We start from the raw sequence: 27,155 nt of genomic DNA, 5'->3' as shown, positions 1-27,155 counted from the left end.
AAATGAAACAATGTGGGTGAGGGGGAACCTGAGTTCTGGTTCAGCAGTGGCAAGCATCTGTACACACATAAGTATACCCTGATCAGCTGGCTGGGGCATCCACTGATCAGCTCCAGTAACTCCCTGAGGGGGTTGATCCTGGTCCCTGCCTCTGGCAAGCTGACTGTGATCAGGGACTGGGGATTTCTCCTTGAATTCACCCCACAGACTCCAGAAAAATGAGGAAGTGATCAAATTAATTACTTTGGACTCTTAGAAGAGGGAATTAAAACAAAAACAAAACAAAACAAAACAAACAAACAAACAAAATGCAAATACCTGCCTGGTAGGGATGATGGTATTGACTTGGGCTAGGTAATTTCATGAGGACTTTTTAGTAACTGGTCTGCCTTGTAATAATGCCAAATGCTTTTAAGCACAGTGGAAGGTGAGGGAGGGAAGCAGGGGGGCCAAGGTCCAGATCCTGTGTCCTCAATGTGCCCCTGCAGACTGTGCCTCCATTGCAGGGTCCCCAAGCACAAGTGTGCCTCTCACCATTCCTGCTGCTTTCAGGAGGCCTGCCCTCTGGGCAGCCAGTCAGTGTCTGGCAGAAATTATAATGAGGGTAAGATGTGACCCCTGGACCAGGTCAATTCCCAGCTTCCCCTGCTGCTCCGGGGACTTCTAGAGGGGACTTAACAGGCAGAGATGGTGCAAAGAAGGGTGGACAGATCTCTATAAGGAGCCAGAGAAAGGTGAGAAGGTGCCTGAATTGGTGACAGGGGCTGGGGGCCTTGCAGGCTCACAGCAGAGGCTGCTCAAGCACTACTTATCCACTCAACTGTCCACTGGCTCCCTCTTCCACATTTAGACCAAACAATGGCTCAGGGTTGCCAGGAGGCAACAGGACTGGAACTCACTGATTGACTGCTATGATCAGCTGCTGCATTATCTCATACATCCTTTCCTAAGAGGCAGCAAAGTCTAGAGGTTAGAGCATGGCCTCTAGAACCTGACTTCCTGGGCTTTCATCTTGGCTCTGCTAGCTTAATCAGTTGCTTAGTCTCTCTGCCTCTGTTTCCCTCTGTAAAATGGGGATAATGAGAATTCCTACCTCATAGGGTTGTTCTAATGATTAAATGAGTAAATATACATAAAACACTTAGAGGATGTCAAGTTCTCTATGACTATACATTAAAGTACTAAATATAATTATGACTATATTTTAAAGTACCAAGTATAAACTAATATACCAAGTACTAATATAAATTAAGGATCTTGTCCAAGAGTGATGGAATCATACCCCAGTTCACACCTTCCTCCCTCCTACATCTTGCCTTGCCAGTGTCCCTGATTCACTGGGGCATGCATGTGTGGATGTGTGCATGTGTGAGTGTGAGTATACATGTGGCTGCTCATGTAAATTCAGGGGCTACTGAGAATGTGGGGTACAAGGCAGGTCAGGGCTTTTCTTTTTCTTAAATTTTTTTTATTGTTGTTCAAGTACAGTTGTCTCCATTTTCCTCCCACCACTCCCTGCCGGCCCACTCTCAATCCTACCCCCACTTTGGTTTTGTCCATGTGTCCTTTATACATGTTCACTGATGACACTTCCCCTTTTTGCTCCCATTATCTCCTTCCCCCTCCCCTCTGTTTACATCAGTCTGTTCTTTATTTCAATGTCTCTGGTTATATTTTGTTTCCTTGTTTGTTTTGTTGATTAGGTTGCACTTACAGGTAAGATAATGTGCTATTTATCTTTCACTGACTGGCTTCTTTCACTTAGCAAATGCTCTCTAGTACCATCCATGCTGTCATGAAGGGTAGAAGCTCCTCCTTTCTTTCTGCTGCATAGAATTCCACTGTGTAAATGTACCATAGTATTTTGATCCACTCATTTATTGATGGGCACTTAGATTACTCCAACACTTGGCTATTGTAAATTGTGCTGCTATGAACTTCGGGGTGTATATGTTCTTTAGAATTGGTGTTTCAGGATTCTTAGGGTATAACCCCACCAGTGGAATGCTGGGTCAAAAGGCAGTTCCATTTTTAACTTTCTGAGGAAATTCCATACTGTTTTCCACAGTGGCTGCACCAGTCTGCATTCCCACCAACAGTGTACTAGCGTTCCTTTTTCTCACCAGCACTTGTTCATTGATTTGTTTATGATGGCCATTCTCACCAGTGTGAAGTGGTATCTCATTGTGGTTTTAATTTCATCTCTCTGATGGCTATTCATGCTAAGCATCCTTTCAGATGTCTCTGGGACTTCTATATGTCCTCCTTAGAAAAGTGTCTGTTCAGGTCTTATGTCCATTTTTTAAATTGGGTTGTTTGTCTTCCTGAGGTGGAGTCCTGTGAGTTCTTTATATATTTTGGAGATTAAACCCTTGTTAGAGGTATCATTTGTAAACGTACTTGCCCATATGGTTGGTTCCCTTTTCACTTTAGTGTTGTTTTCTTTAGCTGGGCAAAAGCTTTTTATTTTGATGAATTCTCATTTGTTTATTCTTTTTTTTATGACCCTTTCTTTAGGGGACATATCAGTGAAAATATTGCTGTGTGGAATATCGGAGATTTTTCTGCTTATGTTCTCCTCTAGGACTTTTATTGTGTTGTGATATATATTTAAGTCTTTTATCCATCTTGAGTTTATTTTTGTGTATGCTGTAAGTTGGGGGTAGAGTTTCATTTTTTTGCATGTAGCTGTCAAAATCTCCCAACACCATTTGTTGAAGAGGCTATTTTTACTCCATGTTATGTCTCTGCTCTCATTGTCAAATATTAACTGACCATAGAGACTTAGGTTAATTTCTGGGCTGTCTATTCTATTCCATTGGTCTATGTGTCTGTTTTTATGCCAGTACCAAACTATTCTGATATTTTGGCCTTGTAATATAGTTTGATGTCAGGTATTGTGATCCATCCTACTTTGTTCTTCTTTCCCAAAATTGCTGTGGCTATTTGGAGTTGTTTATGGTTCCATACAAATTTTTGAAATGTTTGTTCTGTATCTGTGAAATATGTCATTGGTTTTTTAATAGGAATTGCATTGAATCTATAAATTGCTTTGGGTAGTATGGGCATTTTGATGATGTTAATTCTTCCAATCCATGAGCATGGTACATGCTTCCATTTGTTAGCATCTTCCTTAATTTCTTTCCTCAGTGTTGTATGGTTCTCTGAGTATAGGTCTTTTACCTCCTTGGTTAGGTTTATTCCTAGGTACTTTATTTTTCTTGTTGCTGTATCAAAGGGGATTTTTTTCCTGATTTCTATTTCTGATATTTCATTGTTGGTGTACAAAAATGCCTTCAAATTCTGAATATCAATTTTGTATCACCCTGTTTTGCCAAATTCACTTACTAGGTTGAGTAATTTTATGGTGGAGTCTGTAGGATTTTCTGTGTACACTCTCATTGCATTTGCAGTTTTACATCCTCCTTTCCAATTTGGATACCTTTTATTTGTTTTTCTTGTCTTATCACTGTGACTAGGATTTCCAATACTATGTTGAATAGAAGTGGTGAAAACAGACATTCTTGTCTTGTTCCTGTTCTCAGTGGGAAAGTTTTAGTTTTTGTCCATTGGGTATAATGTTGGCTGTAGGTTTCTCATATATGGCTTGTATTATGTTGATATATGATCCCTCTACTCCCACTTTGCTGAGTGTTTTTATCATAAATGGGTGTTGTACCCTATCAAACGCTCTTACACATCTATTGACATGATAATGTGATTTTTGTCTTTCCTTTTGTTTATGATGAATTACATTTATTGATTTGAGAATATTGTGCCATCCTTCCATCTTTGGGATGAATCCCACTTGATAATGGTGTATGATCTTTTTAATGTATTGCTGGATGCGGTTTCCCAATATTCTGTGTAAGATTTCAGCATCTATGTTCATCAGCAATATTACCCTGTTCATCAGCGGTAATATCAGCAATATTACCCTGATTTTGTTTATTTGGGTCCTCTCTCTTTTTCCTGATGAGTCTGCTTAAAGGCTTGTTGATTTTGTTTTTATTTTCAAAGAACCAGCTTCTGGATTTATTGATCCTTAGAATTGTTCTTTTAGCCTCTACGTCATTTATTCTGCTCTGATTTTGGTAATTTCCTTCCTTCTACTATCTCTGGGCTGTCTTTGTTGTTGCTATTCCAGTTCTTGTAGACGTAGGGTTAGGTTGTTTGTTTGAAATGTTTCTGTCTTTTTAAGGTAGGCCTGTATGGCTATGAACTTCTCTTTCAGGACTGTCTTCCCTGTGTCACTTAAGTTTTGGTTTGTTGTGAATTCATTTTCACTTGTTTTCAGAAACTTTTTGATTTCTTCCTTGATCTCATTCTTAACCCATTCATTGTTTAATAGCATGCTATTCAATCTCCATGATTTTGAGAGTTTTTGAGTTTTTTCCCTTGAGGTTTGTTTCTAGTTTCAGTCCCTTGTGATCAGAGAAAATGCTTGATATTATTTCAATTTTCTTGAATCTGTTGAGTGTTGTTTTGTGTCCTGTCATGTGGTGTATCTTTGAAAATGTTCCATGTGAATTGGAAAAGAATGTGCATTTTGCTTGTTTGTGATGAAAGGTTCTATATATATATCAGTTAAGTCCATTTGATCTAGGACATTGTTCAATGCCACAATACCCTGGTTTATATTTTGTTTGGAAGATCTATCCATTTTTGACAGTGGGGTGTTAAAGTCCCCTAGTATTGTTAAAATCCCCTAGTATGTTGCTACCTATATCTTTCTTTTGGTTGATTTTTGTTACAGGTTTTAGTGCTCCTATTTTGGATACATATATGTTTATAATGTTTATGTTTTCTTTTTTTAAAAGATTTTATTTATTTATTTCTAAAGAGGGGAGGGAGGGGGAAAGAGAGAGAGAGAGGAACATTAACGTGTGGTTGCTGGGGGCCATGGCCTGCAACCCAGGCATATGTCCTGACTGGGAATCGAACCTGCGACACTTTGGTTTGCAGCCTGCGCTCAGTCCACTGAGCTACGCCAGCCAGGGCTTATGTTTATGTTTTCTTGATGGATTCTTCCCTTAAGTATTATGAAGTATGCTTCTGGTCTGTTTTTATGGCCTTTGTTTTGAAGTCTATTTTGTCTGATATAAGTATTGCTACCCCAGCTTTTTATTCCTATCAATTTGCGTGGAATATTTTTTCCAACCCTTCACTTTCAGTCTGTGTAGGCCTTTTTTTTTTCTCAGGTGGTTCTCTTGTAGGCAGCATATGTGCGGGTCATGTTTTCTTATCCATTCAGCTACTGTATGTCTTTTGATTGGAGCTTTTAATCCATTTCCATTGAAGGCTATTATTGATAGGTACTTATTCATTGCCATTTTACCCCTTTGGATGTGTGTTCCTCTCTCTCTCACTCTTTTTCTTCCTTTTCTTGAAGCAGTCCCTTTAGCATCTCTTGCAGAGCTGGTTTGGTGGAGGTGTATTCTTTGAGCCTTCTTATTTCTGGGAAACTCCTTATTTGGCCATCCATTTTAATTGAGAGCCTTGCTGGATAGAGCAGTCTTGGTTGCAGGCTTGTTTTTCATTACTTGGAATATTTTTTGCCATTCCTTTCTGGCTTGAAGTGTTGCCATTGAGAAGTCAGATGCTAGCCTTATCTGGGCTCCCTTGTATGTTACTTCTTGTTCTTCTTTACTGCCTTTAAGAATCTCTTCTTTGCCTTGGAATTTTGCCATTTTAATTATGTTGTGTCTTGAAGTGGGCCTCTTTGGATTCCTCTTGATTGAGACCCTCTCTGCTTCCTGGATTTGTGTGACTTTTTCTCTCATCAATTTAGGGAAGTTTTCCATTAGGTCATTTTTAAACAGGTTTTCTATCCCTTGCTCCTCCTCTTCTTCTGGTATCGCCATTACATGGATATTATTATGTTTCTTGTTTTCCTACATTTCCCTTAACCCCTCTTTGTTCATTTTGGGTCTTTTCCCTTTATCTTGCACTTTTTGGGAGTTTTTTCTACCTTGTCCTCTGGCTTGCTGATTTGATCCTCTGCTTCATCTAGCCTGTTTTTGATGCCTTCTATTGTGTTCTTCAATTCAGAAATTGTATTCTTCATTTCCTCTTGGCTCTTCTCGATAGTTTCTATGTCCTTTTTCATGCTGATATAGTTTGTAGTAAGTTCCTCATAGTTTCCCTGTAGTTTTTGGTAATTCCCAGTGAGCTCATTGAGCTTCCTTATAACACTGCTTTGAACTCAATATCTGATAGTTGACTTGCCTCTATTTCATTTAGCACTCTTTCTGTGAATTCCTCCTTTCCATTCATTTGGAGGTCGTTTCTTTGTCTTCCCATTATTTGTGAGACTCTCTCTCTTTTTTTTTTTGCTTCTGCTTCTTAAATGGATCTGTTTTTACTCTCTGAATTTGTGGTGTGAACTTGTATGATAGGTGACTTGTGAGATTCAGTAGTGCACTTTCCTTGACCCCTTGAACTTGATGCTCTTGGGATGTTCTTTATGCCTTTTATGTTGTGTCTTTGGATATAATTGGGTTTTGATTGTTGTTGGGTAATTCTTTGATGGGCCACCCCTCCAGCTGGTTGACTGAGGGTCACTATGCCCACCACTACATCTTGTATGCTGTTTTGTGATGATGCCAGAACAAAAACACACAGACCAGGAAAGAAACCCACATCCACAAAAATAATCCCTGCCCAGTAATCCCTCTATCAACAGCATGTGAACCAGTATTAATAAGTATATAAAGAGATTAAGACTATTATAAACTATAGTTTATTTTTCATGACTTAATAAAAATCTAGTGACTTAATATGCACAAACTTGATGGGCAAGAAATAAATGTTAAAAAGCTATGCAGGAAAGAAAATATTGCAAATCATGCAGAAGACCACAGTGAATTTCATCCTGGAAGCCTCTAGTATTTACCACTATTTTGTCTTTCTGGATCTGCCTCTGGTGATGTCACATGTTGACCCCATAGGTCAGGGCTTTTCTTAATCAGCACTTTTTACATTTTTTATGACAGCTCATAGTAAGACCAGTATCTTACGAGCTAACACACATACATAAAAGAAAGGGGCATGAAGGGAAGAGGGCAGAAAGGCTGGATATTTCACCCATAGGCGACCACATCTCTTTAAGTGACCTTCAGAGTCAGGAGTCAGTCAAGTATCCTCTTCTTTGAGGGTCCCTAGATATGTGTGACTGAAGCAGGTGCCCCCACGCTCCAGGCAGATGCCCCACTACTCTCTGCCCACCTCTGCAGGTCCCTGTGATAGGAACAGACTGTAGGTAGCTAGGGGAAGCAGGATCTTTGAACTTCATTCCATCCTTGAACACTCTTGTCTTCTCTCATGCTTCCCTGTGTGGTGGCTCTGCTCACTGACTAGCACGTGCCTTGGAGCATTTCTCTCTTAGCTCAGCAGAGCTGACAGCTGGGTGGGCTGGGAGGAGTGCAGCCTAAGAGATGTGTTCACTCTATTTTCAGATTGCTTCCCTGGCAAGGACATCTCCAGCCCGGGCAGCCCCAACCTGGGCATTACCTTCCAGGTCATCATCTGCCAGATCAGCCTCAACAGCATCCTCTCCAACAAGGGTGCACCTTGTTAGAGCAATACCAGTGAGGGCCACACCTATCCGGACATCTCCTGCCACATCAGGACCAGCCACCAGGGCCACTGGAGAAACCCCAGGTAAGGGGGATGCTGCAGGGAAAGCAAGAGGAGCAGTGAGAAGTCCATGGGTGGGGAAAGTCTTGGCACTGGCACTCACTGTTCCTCCTCTACTCCCTGGATAATGATGTATGGGAAGGAAGGGGAATGGCCTGGAAGGGGTGGCAGTAGGGGTCCTGAGGAGGTAGGGAAAGCTAATGGGGCAAATGGGGGAGGGGCTAAGAAACCAGACCAACAAAGCAGGTGTCACTTTGGAGGCTGCACAGTCTGGGTCAGAGTGCAGATCTCAAGGGCACAGGCTCCCTGTTAGGCTGCACATGGAAGGACCCCATTCCCATGGTCTCACCCTTCCCCACTACTGCCTTGCTCCTAGGTGTCAGCTTGCCCAAGTTCACCTGGCAGGAGGGCCAGAAGCGGCTGCCACTCATCGGATGTGTCCTCCTCCTCATTGCCCTGGTGGCATCTCTTATCATCCTCTGTGAGTTTCACGGAGGGGGCAGGGGTGGTTTTGGTCATTGCCAGTGTTCAGTGGGGTCTGGGGATGGGGCACACAGCAGGAAAACAGAAGGTGACTACTGCAAATAGTAGTAGTCTTCTACTTGAACCATGGTGCCCCTAGGTCCTGTGAAGTATGAGGTTAAGAGTGTAGGAGGTGAGAGAAACCTGGACTTGAGTCCCATCTGTGCCTCTTATTGTGCAGCTTACCTGAACAGATTAGTTCACTCAGAACTTAGCTTCTGCATTTTCAAATGAGATTAAATTCATTCATTCATTCACTCATTCATTTCATTGAGACTTCCAAGAGTTATGAGGAATAAATGAAATAATGGTAAAATGCCTGGTACAAAATCCCACTCTAAAAATGCTAATTATTAAAAAAACAAACAAACATAAAAACCCTGATCAAAAAAAGTTTCTCAGGCATTTTCTGTCAATGAGATCAGAGATTCAGGCATCCACAATTTTTTCCCCTCTCTTTGGAAAAGATCCTCAGGACATGTCCCTGGGCTCTCTGTCAGGGAGCCCACTGTAAACTTGGTTCAGTGGGAGGGAGCAAAAGGGGAACACACATACTACCTGTCCTCAGGGAGAATATGGCCTCCTGGGAGGCATAGCTGAAATGAAGGAAAGCCAAATGCATTTGAGTGGGACCATCAGGAAAGGTGACAGCTGTGTGGCCTGGGGAGACAGAGGCTCATAAAGGTCATGAGGCCAGAAGTCCTGGAAGATGGGAGAACATCTGGCACCAGGCATCTGAATGGGATGAACAGCTGCAGGAAACCTGGGGCAGGTGGGCGGGGCAGTTGGGCAGGGCAACGTGGAGAGAGAGGAGGGACCTGCTAACCATTTGGGGACCTGGGGGCCACCGTTTGCTTGTGTGCAGCATGGCCAGGTTGTAGAGAGCTGCAAATGCTGGGCTGAGGGGTAAGGATTCCATTAAAGAACCAGCACAGTATGGTGAGTGTGGGGTGGGTAACGCTATAGAAACACCTGGCAGCAGGACTGTTTGAGAAAGAGGGCTGTGCTGGAGGAGGTCGTGTACTGGTTGAGCACATAGCTTTAGTACTGCATAGAGCTGCCAAAGTGCATGGCTCTGCTGCTTACCAGCTGTGGTACCTTAGCAAGTTCATCAGTTTCCTTGAACCTCCCTTCCTCACTTGCCTGACAAAGTGGAGATGTCACTGTCATGATGCCTGCCATATGGTATCCATGTAAACCTCCTTCGAGACTCACTGCCCTGCTCTCCCTCTCTTTCCCATCCAGGCAACTGTCCAGGGAAAAGCCTGCAGTCCACTGAGAGCAGTAGGAGAAAATCTGTGGTGGGGGGTGAGATGGCATCTGAGGGCAGGCTTCCTGACTAGTTATAGCTCTTAGCATAGTTAACAACATTTCCTGAAGTCCTCTGACCTTTAGACCTACCAACACCAGGGGAGCAACTATATCAGATCACTGAGCTTGTCACATCAGGACTAGCTACATCAGGGGTCAGGACTAGAGCCCCAACTCTGACTCCTCATCCAGAGCTCTCCCCACTACACATCAATGTAATTGTGGCAGCCTCAGTGCTCAGGTTGTTGGTGGCACAGAGGATAGAGGCACATCCAAGAGATTAGGAGTGATTGATGTCTGAACCTGGAAGGAACAGTCACACAAGAGTGACCTTCACCTTGGGTGACAGAGAGAATGGTGGGGCCAGGGGGAGAAGTGGAGGGTTAGGGCCAGGAGTCAGTTTAGAGGACAGGCAGAGTGAAGAGTCAGAACTCAGGTTTCTTTGGCATCCAAGGAGAAATGTCTCCAGGCAGGAGGGATGACAATTCCTAGTCTGAAAAGAAATAGGTGTTAGACACACAGGGAGTCATGAGGCTGATTTTCACAGATGGTTTGTAAAGCTTACACATTTGGGCATTAGCCATCTAGAGTTGCTTTTTGAGTGGGAAGATATTTAAAAGCATAAAGACAAGTAATGGGAAAAAGACTGAGTATAGAAGACATCCCTAGTTTAGGGAAGAGGAAGAGGAAGAAAACTCAAACGTGGTTACTTTGGAGAAAACAGGACAGGTAGTGGTTGCCGGTGTATGACTAGATTTAGAAATTTCTCTGCAGTCACCCTGCATAGCACAGAGACAAATGGAGGCCAGAAGGGTTCTGAGAAGGGGGTCTCTAGCATACTGGAGGAGATGGTTTCTTTAGCCACTGCTCTGGCCAGTGTATAAGGCTGGGGAGCTCCCAAAGTAGTATCCACTTCCATAACTCCCTCTGTCTCACACTCTCTCCTTCTCTTTCTCTGGGTGGCTGCTCAAGTTTGCCTGGTATTGCCCTGCTTGCAGGAGCTTTCCAGAGCATTCCTGAGTAGGCTTTTTCTCCATACAGATGGGGAACGAGAGCCCCAGAGTCCAAGAGGGATTGCAGGTCGGTGTCTCAGAAACCCCAGGGCCTTGGGCTGCTCAGTGTCTGGTCTCTGGGGCCTACAGTGATGCAGCTGGCTGTCTGCTTCATCTTTTCCAGTCTACTTCTGGCGAGGCCACACAGGAATCAAGTACAAGGAGCCAGTGGAGAGCTGCTCCATGCATGCTGTGCGCTGTGATGGAGTGGTGGACTGCAAGCTGAAGAGTGACGAGCTGGGCTGTGGTAAGCAGGCTGGGCATGGGTGTGTGTGTGGACACACGCATGTGTGTACCCTGATGACTGCAAACTCAAATGGGAGGCAATGGGCAGAGAATCAATGGATCTGGGTTCTAGCCACAGAAACCTTGTGTTTAAAGTCTGACCTTGAGTACTGTGTGACTTGGGCAAATCACTTACTTTCTCTGAGCTTCAGTCTATGTGCTCCTCCTCTCTGCCTAGCATGTGACCTCTGACTTCCACCCTTACAATTTCATGAAGGTCAGTTTGTAAGTGGCTGGCCTAGATGAGCACAGAGATGTCATTGAGTTCTAGTTCTCAGTGGCTTTCACACATGTTGTTTATACATAGCCCTGATGTGTTGGTGGGTGCATGTCCCATCCATTCTACCTGTGCATTTATATTTGTCCTGGCTCATTACTGCAACCATCTGTGACTGAAACTGTCTAATGAGCACTCAGTCAGATCATAGACCTTATTCCTTTAGTCAGTCTCTCATTTCAGCATGTCACTACCCTCTCGGAGCAACAGCTGGCAGTGTCTGCCTCTTCTCCTAAGAATGGTCCCCTGGGCCCTGTTGGATGGAGAGCTCTCTGGCCTGCTCTAGCCCCTTGCCTTGGCTCTGCCCTTACTGCATGTCTTGGGCTTCTAAGCACTGACTGATGATCACCTCAGGGGCCAAGATCCTGGGTATTTTTCCCAGGCCTCAGCAAAGAGCCTCAGGACAGGAGCCTCTCAGAGCCTTACTCAATTCATTCCCCCCAAACTTGAGCTTCCTGGGTGCTGAGGACCCACTTTACCCTTTTCTTGCCCTGCAGTGAGGTTTGACTGGGACAAGTCTCTGCTTAAAGTCTACTCTGGGTCATCCCATCAGTGGATTCCTATCTGCAGTGACAACTGGAACAATTCTTACTCTGTGAAGACCTGCCAACAGCTGGGTTTTGAGAGGTAAGACTTCCCCCAGTGTTCTGGCTTCAGGGGTGTTTCTGATTCTTTGCAAAGTGTCTCAGGCTCATTGCAGAAAACTCATATTAAAAAGATTCATGGGTGTTTCATGTTTCTTAGAATATAATCCTGGCAGTGGAATTGCTGGGTCAAAAGGCAGATCCATTTTTAATTTTCTAAGAAAATTCCATACTGTTTTCCATAGTGGTTGTACCAGCCTGCAATCCCACCAACAGTGCACTAGGGTCCCCTATTCTCCACAACCTCTCCAACACTTGTTGTTTGTTGCTCTGTTTATGATGGCCATTCTGACTGGTGTGAAGTGGTATCTCATTGTGGTTTTAATTTGCATAACTTACAATAGCCAAGTGTTGGAAGCAACCTAGGTGCCCATCAGTAAATGAATGGATCAAAAAACTATGGTACATTTGCACAATGGAATTCTATGCAGCAGAAAGAAAGAAGGAGCTCCTACTCTTTGTGACAGCATGGATGGGACAGGAAAGCATTATGCTAAGTGAAATAAGCCAGGTCATGAAAGACAAATACCATATGATCTCACCTTTAACAGGAACCTAAACAATGAAACAAAGAAACAAGCAAAATATAACCAAAGACACTGAAACAGAGAACAGGCTGACAGTGACCAGAGGGGAGAGGGGAGGGAATTTCAGGGGAAAAGGGGAAGGGTTTACAGGAACAAGTATAAAGGACACATGGACAAAAAGTAGTGGGGGGGGTGGAAATGGGAAGGAGGTGGGGAAGGCTGCAGGGGGTGGGCTAGGATGGGAGTAAAAGACAGAAAACTGTACTTGAACAACAATTAAAAAGAACAAAAGATTCATGGGGACAAGAGTTAAGGTCACTGGCTCAGGACACCTTTGAGTTACCTAAAGTGACGGTGGTCCTGGGATGGGATCTAAAAGTCTGAGGCAAGCTATTTCTGTGAGGCCAAAGTAATTTTGTAGATCTGCAATAGGACCACACTCCCAAATGGTTCTCTGTATCAAAGCACATTTGTGCCCTTTATTACATTTAATGGTCATGGTAGCCCTTTGAAGTGGATAGGCATTTGGGCAGGTCTTGTTTTCTCACTTTTGGGAACTAGGAGCTCAGGCTATGCAAACCCTTCAGTGGACTTTGAACTGCAGCAGTTGTGGCTTGAGCTAAAACTCATCAAATGAAAACAAAGTAGGCAGGTGTGGCCAGATAAACTCCTAAGAATCTTTGGCTTTAAAGATTTTAAACAAAGAAGCTGATACTGGTAGGTAGAGGAAGGACAGGTAAACAATGACTTTCTGGCTCAAAGGAGTCCCAATTTGCAGGCCACACAGTCATCTCCATTCTCCCTCTTGATCTGTGTTTTCAAGCCAAATAGTTTTGAAGTTCATCAATGTGTGTGAGGTTGTAGGGAGAAGGTTTAGGTTTAGGATCTTACTGTGGGCTCTCTGTAGAACAGGGGTGTCAAACTCATTTTCACTGGAGGCTACATCAGCCTTGTGGTGGCTTTCAAAGGGCCAAGTGTAATTTCAGGACTGTATAAATGTAACTAACTACTCCTTAACAGTTAAGCAAGAGCTCAGCGCTGCCGCCTGGTAGAAACAAGGTGCCGGGATGTATAAAACAAGGTGGAGGGCTGGATTCAGCCCCTGGGCCTTGTGTTTGCCACCTGTGCTGTAGAAGAAGCTCCTAGCAAACCATTTTGGGGGTCTAGGACTTAGAACTAGTTCTCTGTCCCCACCTCAGTCTCAGAGTTCCCACCTGTGAGAGGGGAATCTGGATGGTTTAGTCTGAAGAGCATGGACATTTCAAATAATTAATTATGTGACATTATGCAAGTCTGAACCTCCCTTGGGCTTCAGTAGATAGTGTCATTTATTCAAAGAACATTCATTGAGCTTTTAATATGTGGCACCAGACACAAAGGAACAAGACTAGATCCTGTTCTTCGGGAACCTCCAGTATGGTATGGGCAAGAGAGGCTTAAACCAATGATTGCAGCACAATGTCATGTGTAATGACAGAATATGGGTGAAGCTCTATGCACACAATGGAGAGTTTGCTGACTGCACTTGGAGGACAGCAGAGAATTGAGGAGCTCCTAGGCAGAAGGACTGTGTACAAGGGAGTGATCTCATGCAAGAATGTACCATGTTCTAGAAATGCACACAAGTGCCATGTGCATAGCAGTCCACGGGTCATTCACATCACAATGAGCTGGGGTTTGTTAAAATTTATCCAAATTCAAAATCTCTGGGATTATGACTTAGAACCTGCTTAGCAAACACCCTGAGGTGGTTCTTATCATTGTGGTCTGAGATCCAGCAAGTGGGCAAAAGGTTCTCAAATTTTAAAGTGCAAACCTCATGTTAATGAGGATCTTTAAGATACAGACTCTGGTTCAACAGGTCCAGGGTGGTGCTGCTGGTCCACGGATAACAGTTTGGTTAGAAAAAGGCTAGATCAGTGTTTCTCAAACTTGAGTGTGTATCTGCATCACCTGGAGAGGCTGTTAAAACACAGAATCAGACTTCCTGATACAATTGGTCTGAGGTATGGCCCAAGAATTTGCATTTTTGACAAATTCCCAGGAGATGCTAATGCTGCCCTAACTGGGCTAACACAGAGAGCTAGTGGAGGGCAGGGCAGGGGTGTGGCACAGTGGGGGTTATGTGGGTGGGGCCAGACCTTATGGGGCCTTGACAGTCTCTGGACCCTGTAAGCAAGGCTGGTGGGACTTTGATGCCAGCTGGGGTCTGGGGGTGGGCTCTGTCTCTTGGGGAGCTCATTTTCCCCCACACCCACTGCCGCTCCTGTCTTCCCTTGCAGTGCTTACCGGACTACTGAGGTGGCCTACAGGGCTATCGGCAGCAGTTTCTCAATCTCTGAGTACAACTCCACCATCCAGGAAAGCCTCTACAGGTGTGGCAGGGCAGGCCAGGCTGCCTGTCTGTGAGTAGGGGAATAAGGGGGTCAGGGGATTTTGAAGTCAGGGAGCCCCTCTCCCTTGGCCTTTCTGGGACCCAGCCTCCAGGAGTCCATCATAAATATCCGGAGCATCTTAGAAACAGAACTCACTCACCACCTGCCTCCTGACTTCTTATTGAGGCTTGCTGCAGTAAACACCTTGGGGTTACAGGTGTTCCCAAGAGCTTACCTGGTACCAGGGACAATTAATACGATTTGAAGACATTAGGTCAGCTAGGTGTTTAGAGTGAGCACTGCTGTAAGGAGTGGGCTCTGGGTGGGGAGGAGGAGCAGTAGCAGGGAAGGGTCAGGTGCCTCTGGTCAGGGGCAGGTGGCCCATCTGGGAGACACCAGCCTCCTTCTGAGCCTCCTCACCATGTGTCATCTTTGCGCCAGAGCCCTGAGCTTGTCTCAACACCACTGAGGGGGAAGTTAGTGGGGGGCGGCTCCACAAGCTAACAGCATTTACCTTGGGATACAAGAGAGGAAACAAGGCTCCAAGAAAAGAAGGGATGGGAGGTAAGGGAAGTGAAACAGCTGCATCTTGGACATCTGCTTCGTGGCAGGTGATTTGCATGCAACATTGCTGGAGAGCACCAAGGAACTCTGATGGAGTGTTAGGCTGCCTGTTTAGTTGTGGAAAGATGCTGGGACAACAGTCATGAGTTCAAAGGATGTAAATCTAGACAATGTGTGTAATCTGCCGCTAGAAAGTGAGGGGTTCAGAGAGGAGTGGAGACGGTTTGCACCAAGCTGTTTCTATTCATATAGAAAAAGCACTGGAAGGGTCAGTACCCACTAGGAGGGAGAAGGTCAGAATCTCCATTTTCTTGTGCAAAAGAAATGGGGTAGGAACTGAGCAGGATTCAGTGAGGAAAGGCTTCTTAGAGGAGGTGGCTATATACCCTCTCTCACCTTCTGCCTTTTCTCCTGCAGGTCTGAGTGCCCTTCCCAGCATTATGTCTCTCTTCAGTGTTCCCGTAAGAAGATGCTTTTGCTCCTGAATTGTGGCCTGTGGGGGTGGGAGTCAGGGGCAGAGGGGTGGGACCTCTCTGAGAGAGATGGCTGGCCCTGGGACTCCACCAGGAAGAGGGATTTAGCCAGCAGGCCTGCTTCAGGGCCAGGATTCCTGGAAGGCACTGGGGCAGTTTGAGCATAGCATTTTCCTTTCTCCTGACTCCTTAGCCCAGCTACTTCACTCATGGCAAAGAAGCTTTTCAAATCTTCTGGATTCTGGGCAGGGGGCAGAGGACTGAGAGAGCAGGTCTGGGCCCACTTAAAGCTCCCATATCAATAAACAAAGAACTAGATCTAGAGTCAACATTTACCAGGCATATTCTCTGTGTATGACACTGTGCCTGTTGTGTTTAATTCTCACAAGGCAGGAACTGTTATTGTCCACTAATTGAAAAGAGACAAATGTTTACTTTGCTTAAGGTCAGACTTCTGGTAGGTGAGGAGCTGGCATCTGACCGATGGTCTGACCTCTAATTCTAAATTGTTAATTGGTCCACAAGTGTGCTGTGTTCTCAGTAATGGCCATGAGGGTGCTCCTCTGAGCAGACCAAGAACATGGTGCTATGGATGGAGTGCCCACGCACTAGGCCACCTCTAGTTCCTCACTCTTTTCCCCCTTCAAAGAGAAAAGAACATATATCTGAACAAACTCCAAGGGCTGCCCTCCTTGCCTATGATTTTAGGGGGATAACTCACTCCAGAAAATGTTTGCAAATGTTCCCTGGGATGAATGGTCTCCAACAGTACTAAATAACCCATTGGAGAACCATGTGGGTATAAACCCACCTGTGCATCATTGAAAGTTTATTTCTCCTTTGATTTTTTGTTTTGTTTTGTTGGAAATAATAGAGATCCCCATCACAGTGCCTATGAATTCAGGGTCATGGTAGAGTTGATCTGCTTTCCTGAGCTCCTGACAATAGTCCCAAGATTTACCATCGTAACTATAATGCCTGGCACAGTATCAGGCACTTACTTAGTAAGAATTTGTTGAATTTTTGAAAGAATGAATGAGTAAGAAGAAAGAAGAACCTGCCTAAGATCAAACTTCCCACTGGATGACACCAGAAAGCTAGCCACTATGTGGGACCTCTGCTTTGGAGGAAACAGTTGTGCCATATCAGATTAAGCGAGTAAAGTGGTGTCCATGGGTGGGTGGGTGCCCTCAATGCCCGAGCCTGCCCTGGGCCCAGGGAACATGGCAGGGCTCTGAGAAAAGCAGAGCTCATGGTTCATCTTTTCTGCTTCTTCCCCTAGACTGTGGACTCAGGGCCATGACTGGGCGGATCGTGGGAGGGGCACTGGCCCCAGAGAGCAAATGGCCTTGGCAAGTTAGTCTGCACTATGGCACCACCCACATTTGTGGGGGCACACTGATTGACACCCAGTGGGTGCTCACTGCTGCCCACTGCTTCTTTGTGTAAGTACCTGAGGGGGCACGTGATGTGATGCTGTGGGGGTTCTAGATCACCAGGAGGGGCTGATGGCAGACTGGCTTCTTTCTCCATGAAGGAGAGCTTGGTGTGAGGCTACCCCTCTGCAGTGGGCCAGGTGGCCTTGGCCATGATTTGTAGTAGGTACTTGGTTCTGGGAGTGTAAGTTGGTGGTACTTGATCTGAAATAGGCCCAGAATGAGAAAAAGCTTTTGTTTGATGGTCCCTAAGGAGAGGGAAGCAGGCAGGAGAAAGGACTTGGGAGCCTGCCCCTGAAGAATGGGCTGAAATAAAGAGTCATTGGGTTTTTTGCTGCTGGTTCCTGTACCTGGAATTTATAGTAGAGGAACCCATGAAAATCAGGACCACTGTCCCAAAAACTGAGGGATGGGGATTTGGGGGAGGGGTTGCAGTGCAGGTAGTTTCTGAGTCACTAGCCAGGCTTGTCCCTTTGAGCTGGTGGGCAGGAAAGGGCTCTAGAAAACAGGTCTCAGGGGCTTGCCCAGGAAGGAGTCTTCAGTGGGTGACTGTCTTGTCTAAAGCTCTGTTTCTGCTGAGGATAATAATACTGAGATGTGTACTGCCCACCTTATTTGATTTTTGGTGGTGTACAGAGGAAGCCATGGGGTGACTGCTCAGAGAAATCCTACTCATCTCCTTCCCCTTTCTATTGTAAGGTGCAGAACAGCCAGTTTAGAATGGCTTTTTGAAGGCAGGGGATTGTTCTGGACCCCTGAGTTAAGATGGAGGGCTCCCTCAGAAGGTCATTTCATTCATCCCCCTGCCTCTGAATTGGTGCTCAGAGGGCAGCTCCCTGTGTGTAGCATATGCTGCCAGTGGGCTCTTTCAGGCAGGTAACAGTATCATGCTCTCCTGTGGCTCTTGCAGAACCAGGGAAAAGATCCTGGAGGGCTGGAAAGTGTACGTGGGCACCAACAACCTGCACCAGCTGCCTGAGGCAGCCTCCATCTCCCAGATCATCATCAATGGCAACTACACTGATGAGCAGGATGACTACGACATTGCCCTTGTGCACCTCTCCAAGCCCCTAACCATGTCTGGTGAGTGAACCAATTCCTGTCACACCCCATTCTGGAGTATCTTGTCAGCCCATCTTGGGGTCCCAGAGCTTCAGTATGGTGGCAATCAGACTCAGAAATCACTTCATAGACTATCTCTATTTTACAGTCAGGGAAACTGAAGCCCAAAGATTGGAAATATTTTAAAAGTTTGCCCCAAACTTATTAAGTGACACAATTTACATTTCAAGTTGGCGACAGAGCCAGGGCTTGGAAATAATACAAACAATATAAATATATCACATTTTTTCACCGGTGTTCATTGAGCACTTAACAGGAGCCAGACACTGTGGTAGGCATATTACATCTATGATTTCATTTACTCTTCACAAGCAATCCTGTGGAACAAGTACTATTATTAGCTTCAGCTTATATAAGAGGAGATGGAGCTTTAGAGAGAGTATTACCGGAGGCCACAGAGTAGTAAGTGGTAACTCCAGGTTGGTACAATTTCCAAACGGGGCTCCTCCCACTCAGCTCTTGGCTGGCAAGTTGCTATCACTGTAGTTGAGAACACAAGATGAGCCATATTCAAACAACCAATTGCCATGAGGTTGGAGATAAGGACCAAATGAGGCTGCACAGAGGAAACGCTACCAAAGTTCTCAGGAGGAGACCAAAGAAGGCTTCATTCATTAATTCATTCACTCATTTGTTCACTTATCAAATATCAAGGATCTAATTTTTAGTGAACTCTGGATTTCTGATTGCAAGTACAACATAGTGGGTGACACACACAAGGACAGCCAGTGGAGGCCAATAATGAAATGTTGAGGGGAGCTGGGGGAACCCTGGTGGCTCTGATGGGATCAAGTAATCAGTCTTGGAGGATAGAGAGTCTTTCCTGGCACAGGAAATTGGAAGGCTTTCTGGTTAGTCCAGCCTTTTTATGCCTACCAGCTGGTCTTTCCTGCCACCTTAATTATGGAAGCAGCAGTGTCAGTGAGTCAGAGTAGTTAGTTAGCTCTTCAGATTGGTGTGAGGAGGAGGAAACCTTGGCAGAGCTTAGTTGGCCAGGGCTGTCCCAGAACTACACGCACCTGAGCCATGCCCACTAATGAGCAAGACCTCTGCCCTCTTCCCGCTCCCTCAAGCCTTGTCTGTGGAGCTTGGGACTATAAAGTACGGGGTGCCCCCCTGCTCCTGGCCTGCCTCTCATGCACACATGAAAGGGAGCAGTTAGTCTGTAGGACCAGAACAGACCCTTCCAACTTTTTAAAACCATCTCCACATTCTGATAAGCCCCTGGGCAGGAATCACAGCTCAGATTTATGTAGTCCTGTGGTCAGACCATGTGACCTGACTTTTGGTTTAGAAATCAGGGCAAATTTTCTTATACTCATATGGCAGGCCAAGCACTTTGAAGACACAGAACTATCTGATAAAACTTGTAAAAACTCACTGGTAAATTTATTTTCCCCATAACATAGTGAAATATATAACAGTTACATATTTTTAAGACTCTGTCACAAAAATAGGCATAAAATATGCCTATTTTTTGCATTTTTGCAAAAAGTCATGTTTTGCATTTTTGTTAATTGATACTGTCCTTTCATTTATTTTTTTTGTTTACGCTCTAGCAGACAAGTACATTAGTACTAATAGTTAAAGCCCAAATTATAGGAGAATTTAACATTTATTCTCCCTCCCTCCTTTTCTCTCCCTCTTGTTTTAAGTATATTTTATTGATTATGCTATTACAGTTATCCCAATTTTCCCCCTCTTCCTCCTCCACCTGGTACCCCCCCTTCCCTCCAGCAATCCCCCTTCTTAGTTCATGTCCATGGGTCATGCATATAATTTCTTCAACTACTCCATTTCCTATACTGTTCTTAACATCCCCCTGCTATTCTGTACCTACCAATTATGCTTCTTAATCCCTGAACCTTTTCTCCCATTCTCCCTCTGCCAGCTGATTACCTTCCAAATGGTCTCCAAATCTGATTCTGTTCCTGTTCTGATCATTTGTTTAGTTTGTTATTTTAGATTCAGTTGTTGATAGTTGTGAATTTGTTGCCATTTTAATGTTCATAGTTTTGATCTCCTTTTTCTTAAATAAGTCCCTTTAACCTTTCATGTAACAATGGCTTAGTGATGATGGATTCCTTTAGCTTTACCTTGTCTGGGAAGCAATTTATCTGCCCTTCCGTTCTAAATGAGAGCTTTGCTGGGTAGAATAATCTTGAATGTAGGTCCTTGCTTTTCATCACTTTGAATACTTCTTGCCAGTCCCTTCTTGCCTGCAAATTTTCTTTTGAGAAATCAGCCCATAGTCTTCTGGGAACTCCTTTGTAGGTAACTGTTTCCTTTTCTCTTGCTGCTTTTAAGATTCTCTTTTTACCTTTAACCTTTGGCATTTTAATTATGATGTGTTTTGCTATGGTCCTCTTTGGGTCCAATTTGTTTGGGACTCTCTGTGCTTCCTGGATTTGTATGTCTATTTCCTTCACCAGATTAGGGAAGTTTTCTTATATTATTTTTTCAAATAAGGTTTCTGTTTCTTGCTATTCCTTTTCTTTTTCTGGCATCCCTATAATCCAGATGTTGGCACTTTTGGAGATGTTCCAGAGTCTTCTTATACTCTCCTTGTTTTTTTAATTCTTGTTTCTTCCTTCTGTTCTGATTGAATGTTTACTTCTTCCTTATGTTCCAAATCATTAATTTGAATCCTGGCTTCCTCCCCTTTAGTGTTTGTTCCCTGTACATTTTTCTTTATTTCACTTAGTGTAGCCTTCATTTCTTCCTTTATGTTTTCACCATACTTAGTGATTTCTCTGAGTGGACTGATCACCAGTATTTAAACTCTGCATCTGATAGGTTGACTATCTCTTTTTCATTTAGTTATTTTTCTGGGGTTTTGTTCTGTTCTTTCATTTGGGCCATATTTCTTTGTCTCCCCAATTTGGCAGCCTCCCTTGTTTGTTTCTGTATATTAGGTAGAGCTGCTTTCACTCCCTGTCTAAGAGCATCTGTTAAGTTGTATGGGGTGGAGCCTTAGGTAATCACCAGGGCAGGGTAATACACTTCACTGCTTTGTGGTGCTGTGTAGGGTGGAAAGGGGTTGGAGAGGGGATAATAATGCTGCCTGGCTTCTGGAGGTTTTCCCAGCACTTGCCCCACTTCTAGTCACTTCACCCAGTCCCAATCTACAGCTGGCACTCTTCCAGAAGTTTTCCTAGTGTTGAATCCCAGAATAGATGGGTTTGCATATATTTTAAGACTATGCAGTCCCTTTAAATGGACTCTCCTGAGTACCCGGCACTTTCTTCCATTGCCACAACCCCTACTGGTTTTTCCAGCCAGAAGTTATGAGGCTTTCTCTTCCCAGAGCTAAGAACTTGGGTTGCACAGTCTGGCCTGGGGCTGGGATCATTTGTTCCCAAGGTATCCCTTCTGATTTTTATCTACCCCACATGGAAGTGAGACAACCTGTTCTGCTGCTGCCTCTTTGTGTCACACTTTGTCTTCTTCATCCAAGCTCCCTGTCTCTGCCCATCCTACTTAAATGGATGAATATGGCTTCTTTAAATCCTTGGTTGTTGGACTTCCATATAGTTCCATTCTCTGGCAGTTCTGGGTGTTTTTTGTTTTGAGGTTAGTTGTGATCCTTCTTGTGGTTGTACAAGGAAGCAAAGCCTGTATACCTATGGCTCCATCTTTACCAGAAGTCTCTTTCTCTTTCAAAGTTTCTTGAGTACTTTGTAGTGTAGGTGCAGAAAGCTGCAATGAGCAAAACAAACAATTGAGAACACAACAAACATTTCATCTATCAATTAACATTTTCTTTTTACAAATGAGCTTTGGTGGGCAATGCCCTAGTCCATCTAGGAACACCAGTCTTCAGAGAGCTTATTAAGTGACGCACAATGGCATCAGTACCTTCTAACTATCTCTGATCATGGGAGCAAGTGAGCAGTGATTCTTTTGTGTGACTCAAGGGATACATCCGTCCTGTTGGGAGAGATTATCTTGACCCAGAGGGAGAACTTCAGGCCTTGGCCAGCCAGCAGGGCCCTCCCCAGACCAGGCTGAACACTCCACTGAGACACCATGGCCATAATACCTGGGTTTAGTCTGATGGACAGGTAGGGGAGAGGTGCAGCCAGGAGAGCCACTCTCAGTGGGGAAAGACCCTCAGCCACCCAGTATTGATTTGGTACAGGGGAGCTTCTGAGCCATATGCATCTGCCCACATGGTACCCTCTGAAATCAGAATGTTTGGGGGAACTCTGGTAGCATCATGAAGGCTAGAAGGTCAAGATAAAGTGATTAATCAGTCTGAGGCCCTGGAAGATTCAGAACTACTCTGAGGACAAGGAGGGTTCTTTTAGGACATTGGTGCTCCTATCCCTCCACTACCCTCACAAAAACCTCCATCCTTGTGTGTTCCTATGTCTTGGGGTCTTTTTGCAGCTCACATCCACCCTGCCTGCCTCCCCATGCATGGACAGACCTTCAGCCTCAATGAGACCTGCTGGATCACAGGCTTTGGCAAGACCAAGGAGACAGATGGTAAGAGTCAGAGATGCTTGACTGTGTATGTGTGCCTGTATACATGTATATCCGTGTAGAGTGTGTGGGGGTGATGTGTCAAGGTAGATAGATAAGGGCCTAACTAATGAAGGTTCAGGTATATAACTTTATGGGCCTGGTTGTGAGTATGTATATATATATATACCTGCATATATGTCAAAGCAGTTATTGTGACAATGCCCACCAGCCAAGATCACCAGGAAAACCTCTATAGTTAAACAACTTGGGTTCATTGCTTACTGCAATGAGGGAGAACACATGCCATGGAGAATCATGGCACATTTCAATAAGAGGTGTTAGAAAAAACTCAGCACAGGACTTGGGTGGTTGGAGGGGGTCCAAAGAAGAGGAACATTGCTTTAGATTAGATGCTTTTAGGGAGCAAGATAATTCTATGATTGAGTCTCTAAATAATCTCATCTAGAATTTGTGAATAGGCTGGGTCTAAGCTGATGTTGGTGAAGAAGCAGCAAAGCAGCAACCACCCCTGTTCGCTGGGAGGGGTGTTTGGTATTGTTGTGGGTTGCACAGTGACCTGCCTTACTTTTGTCTATGCTTAACTAGATAATGAAGTGAATTTGTTTTGCTTCAGTTCATTATGGTCATGGAGTCACCTTGTCTGATATCGGCTCTGTAGGATTATTTATACGTGGCAAGAGAGTGCCATTGCCTGTCTGGCCCACTGTGAGACTCAGGCCAAATTCCCTTGCTCTGTGCGATGAAGTGCTGATTGGCCAGGGAGTAGCTTCTGATCTTGGCTTCATAACAAATTCATTGTGTGACTATGGGCAAGTTACTTCTGCAGCCCTGAACTTCTCCATCTGTAAATGGATTAATTATACCCCCTTATGACACATAGTTACTAAAAACAAATGAAGTAACATGTGGGACCATGCTTGGAATGCAGAAAAGCATTGTGCAACATGCAAGGTAGCCTAATAGGCTGTAAATTTGTCCATGTCCATGTATGTCTTAGTTATACGTAGTGAGCTGTAGTGAACTGTGTCTGGTGTGAGAGTATGTGTGCCCATATATTCTGGGGGGCCAACCACAGAAACAGTGCCTTCCGTTCAGAGGAGGCTGTGAGTCTAGGTCCTGAGATGAGTGGCTAGAAGACCATGAAGCTGACCAGAGTCTTTATCCTTTTCCATCCTCTCTGTCCTTTCCGCATCTCACTGCAGAGAAGACATCCCCCTTCCTCCGGGAGGTGCAGGTCAGCCTCATAGACTTTAGGAAGTGCAACGACTACTTGGTCTATGACAGTTACCTTACCCCAAGGATGATGTGTGCCGGGGACCTTCGGGGAGGCAGAGACTCCTGCCAGGTGAGGCTACTTTTGGGTAGGGCTTAGGTTCCAGGACCCCAGGGACGTGAGAGAAGGCTGAGCTATTGGGGTCAGAGTGGGAATAAGGTGTACAATTTTTCCTGCTCAAGGACCCCTTCTCCCATCCTGCTGATGTGCGTGCTCTCCCCTGTAGGGAGACAGTGGAGGGCCCCTGGTCTGTGAGCAGAACAACCGCTGGTACCTGGCAGGAGTCACCAGCTGGGGAACAGGCTGCGGCCAGAGAAACAAACCTGGTGTGTACACTAAAGTGACAGAACTCCTCCCCTGGATATACAGCAAGATGGAGGTGAGAGTCTGTGTGGGGCACTGACTGAGCACATGAGGAACTTCCAAAGGAGACGTGCCTGGAAGAGGACCCAGGCTTTCCCCCAGGGTCTTAGCAGGGGTTTCCTCACAGCCTTCAGTTATAGGGTGTTCACAAAGTGCAGAAGACCAGGACAGGACAAGAATCAAATATCAGGCCAACCGTAGCTTCCTGTGTTCCTTTCCTTCCTCTTCCTTTGGCATAATAGACGTCAGAGGGTTGCAAAGAGGTGGGCCAAGTGTTGCTGGTCCCAGTATCACTCCTGTCCTGGTGATGGCTGAGTTGTGAGTTCACACAAGCCACTGACAGTAGGAAGCCTCTCCTTTGTAGGAAGTGGTCCCATGTGGAAGTGGGAGTCAGGAAATGGAGATTCATGCCCCCTCTGCTGACCTATTTCAGCCCCTCTCTTCCCTGAGCCTGCTGTCTAAGCTGTAAAGCAGAAATGCTATGTCCTTTCCTTCTTTGCTGGGCCAAGGGCACAACAGTGGAAAGCTCAGATATGGACAGGCAAAGGCTGCCAAGTCTCTCAGAATCTGCTTCCATCATTCTCTTTGCTTCCCCTGTTCTCTGAGGGGCAGTGCCAGGTAACAGGTGGATTGAATTTTAGGCTCTGAGTCCTCATCTTTATGTCTGGTTTCTGGGCCATCTGGCTCACCCTTATCATGTTCTCCCTGTTCTCTTCCTCAGAGTGAGAGGCGCCTCCAGAAATCTTAAGTGGCTGTCCTGCTCTACCTCACAGCACTGGCTGCTATAGACTCTGGCCAAAATGACTGGGCCATCTGCAACATTATCTGGGCTAAAAGCTACCAGACACCTTCATTACTGCCTCTTCCACTGTCTGCTGCCTCTGAATATGCAATGTGCATGTGCGTGTGTGCATATGTGTGTGCATATGATTGCTCTCCCAAGGTCTTCAGAAACCAGAATCACTGTCAGCTCTTTTCAAGCCCCAGGCTGGAAATAATCACCTGGAGACAACAGTTTGGAGACAACAGCATGGAGACACCTACAGGTGTGTTCATAATGGATGGAGGAGATAGAGCCCAAGGAAGAGCCTGGAAGGTCACATCAAGAATTCTTGCTTCTCTGACCTCAACTTGGAGACTAGCCCAGAATGGGCAGCCACTCAGCAGTCCTGGTGACATCAGTGTTGTCCAGGGACAGCAGCAGCTTTTGCTGGAGTGCCTGGACTGTCCCTAGTGGGAAGATATCTCTGTTGACATTACCAGCATCCTGTTTTCTCCGACCTCGCACCAGTGCTGTGTATGTGGAGAGGTGGCTGCACTGTGGCTGGCCATGCTGACAGCTGTGAACAGGGCTCATTGTTCCTGTTTGGTCACAGGCTGTTGGGGGTATGTTTTATTTCATTTTATTTTATTTTTATATTTAAGAAACAGAAGTAGATGTATTCTTAAAGATTCTTCAAAAATTCCTGGAGCCAGGAGAGCTAACATCAGTCACCTCAAGAACTCCGAGGGACAAATGGGAGCTGTGCCACTCTCGAGTCCTGTGGAATGTTCTTGGCCTCAAGGGACTGAAGTGGCTCCTTTGAGATACTCAGGGAAGTCAATCCTCATTTGAGCTAGTGTGCAAATCAAGGACAGAGAGAACCATAGCTGTTGCTGTATTCAAGGGCTATAACTGGACATGAAGAAATGCTTCTCCTTGTGTCCCTCAGAGGTTGGGAAAATCCAGGTGGACCATCATTCCTTATTCACAGTACTGCCTTGGGACTTTGGAAATTCTTTTCAGCTTTCTCTGCCTTTCAATTTCTCAGTTGTTTCAGAAACATAGCACCAACATTAAAATTACTATGGAGAGAAAGCTGACACTGTCCTCAGGCCCTGCAAACAGTCCTTCTGAAGGATTCCAGTTGCCCTGCTCCTGCAGACCATCAGTGTGCCTGGCCTCCAGCTGAAGGCCAGGACCTTCCCTAGCCTTGGTGCCCAGTCCCATTCTCCTCACCTTGCGTGGGCCTATCTGGTGGTGCTATGACCCTCAGAGGCAGGGTCCAAGCAGATCAGCCCAGCCCAGCCTAGGCAAGGTAGGCTGTCCCTTGGGGGAAAGATTGACCTGGAAAAGTAGGCTGGAATTGCCTAGTGGCTGGACAGAGTCCAAGGGGCTGGTTACATGTCATGAAGGCTGGGGAGTTCAGGAATTGACTTCCACAGCAGCCCCCAGCAATGGTCTTCAGCAATAAAAGTTGTGTGACCTAAATTTTTTTAAAACTTTTTATTTATGATTTTAGAGAAAGGGAAGGGGAGAGAGAGAGATTTGTTTTTCTGCTTATTTGTTTTTCCACAAAAATCATTGGTTGATTCTTATATGTGCCCTGACCAGGGACTGAACCTATAACCTTGGTGTATTGGGATGACACTCCAACCAAATGAGCTACTGACCAGGGCAAAATTTTGTCATTGGATGTTCTATTGGTACCCTACATAGAAAATCAAGACTGCCCACCCAAGTATCCAGACATGCTCAATTTGAGTTCTGAGTTTTGTTTTTTTCCACTTTAGGTTCTGCTCACTTAATCATACATTCATTTATGTATTCATTCACCAGCCATATCAGTGCCTAGTCTGTACCAAGAACTCCTGCAAGCCCCAGGGGATACAAAGACCAAGGTGTGTCCTCAGCTATTCATGGTTGTGACCCAGTGTGATAGAAGCTGTGATTGAGTTTGGGCACCATACTTGGAACATGGATAAATAAGCTACCAGTTGTACCTAAAGAGATCAGGGAAGGCTTCACAGAGGAGGTGGGCT

General features: G+C 45.1%; 1 protein-coding gene across 5 annotated transcripts in view; it reads left to right on the top strand.

Annotated features, from left to right (window-relative positions):
- Positions 1-26,604, top strand: part of TMPRSS13 (transmembrane serine protease 13) — a 37,922-nt gene extending 11,318 nt beyond the window's left edge. Inside the window, exons 2-14 of one of the 5 annotated variants that reach the window (XM_045839460.1) lie at positions 7,458-7,662; positions 8,015-8,119; positions 10,513-10,551; positions 10,648-10,770; positions 11,583-11,712; positions 14,539-14,631; positions 15,613-15,656; positions 16,951-17,113; positions 18,015-18,187; positions 22,619-22,717; positions 23,920-24,062; positions 24,217-24,369; positions 25,075-26,604. In XM_045839460.1, the coding sequence (XP_045695416.1) occupies positions 7,458-7,662; positions 8,015-8,119; positions 10,513-10,551; positions 10,648-10,770; positions 11,583-11,712; positions 14,539-14,631; positions 15,613-15,656; positions 16,951-17,113; positions 18,015-18,187; positions 22,619-22,717; positions 23,920-24,062; positions 24,217-24,369; positions 25,075-25,101 (1,497 nt within the window). In that variant the 3' untranslated portion in view covers positions 25,102-26,604. Of the gene's footprint in view, positions 1-7,457; positions 7,663-8,014; positions 8,120-10,512; positions 10,552-10,647; positions 10,771-11,582; positions 11,713-14,538; positions 14,662-15,612; positions 15,657-16,950; positions 17,114-18,014; positions 18,188-22,618; positions 22,718-23,919; positions 24,063-24,216; positions 24,370-25,074 lie in introns of all 5 variants that reach the window. The other 4 variants (XM_045839453.1, XM_045839466.1, XM_045839465.1 and 1 more) reach the window with 4 other exon arrangements.
- The last annotated feature ends 551 nt before the right edge of the window (positions 26,605-27,155 follow it).

The sequence above is a fragment of the Phyllostomus hastatus genome, unplaced genomic scaffold, assembly GCF_019186645.2.
Source record: "Phyllostomus hastatus isolate PE091 unplaced genomic scaffold, TTU_PhHast_1.1 phas_contig_113, whole genome shotgun sequence".
Lineage (NCBI taxonomy): Eukaryota > Metazoa > Chordata > Mammalia > Chiroptera > Phyllostomidae > Phyllostomus > Phyllostomus hastatus.
The sequence above is the reverse complement of the archived record's forward strand: the minus strand, read 5'-3'. Positions and strand labels throughout refer to the sequence as shown.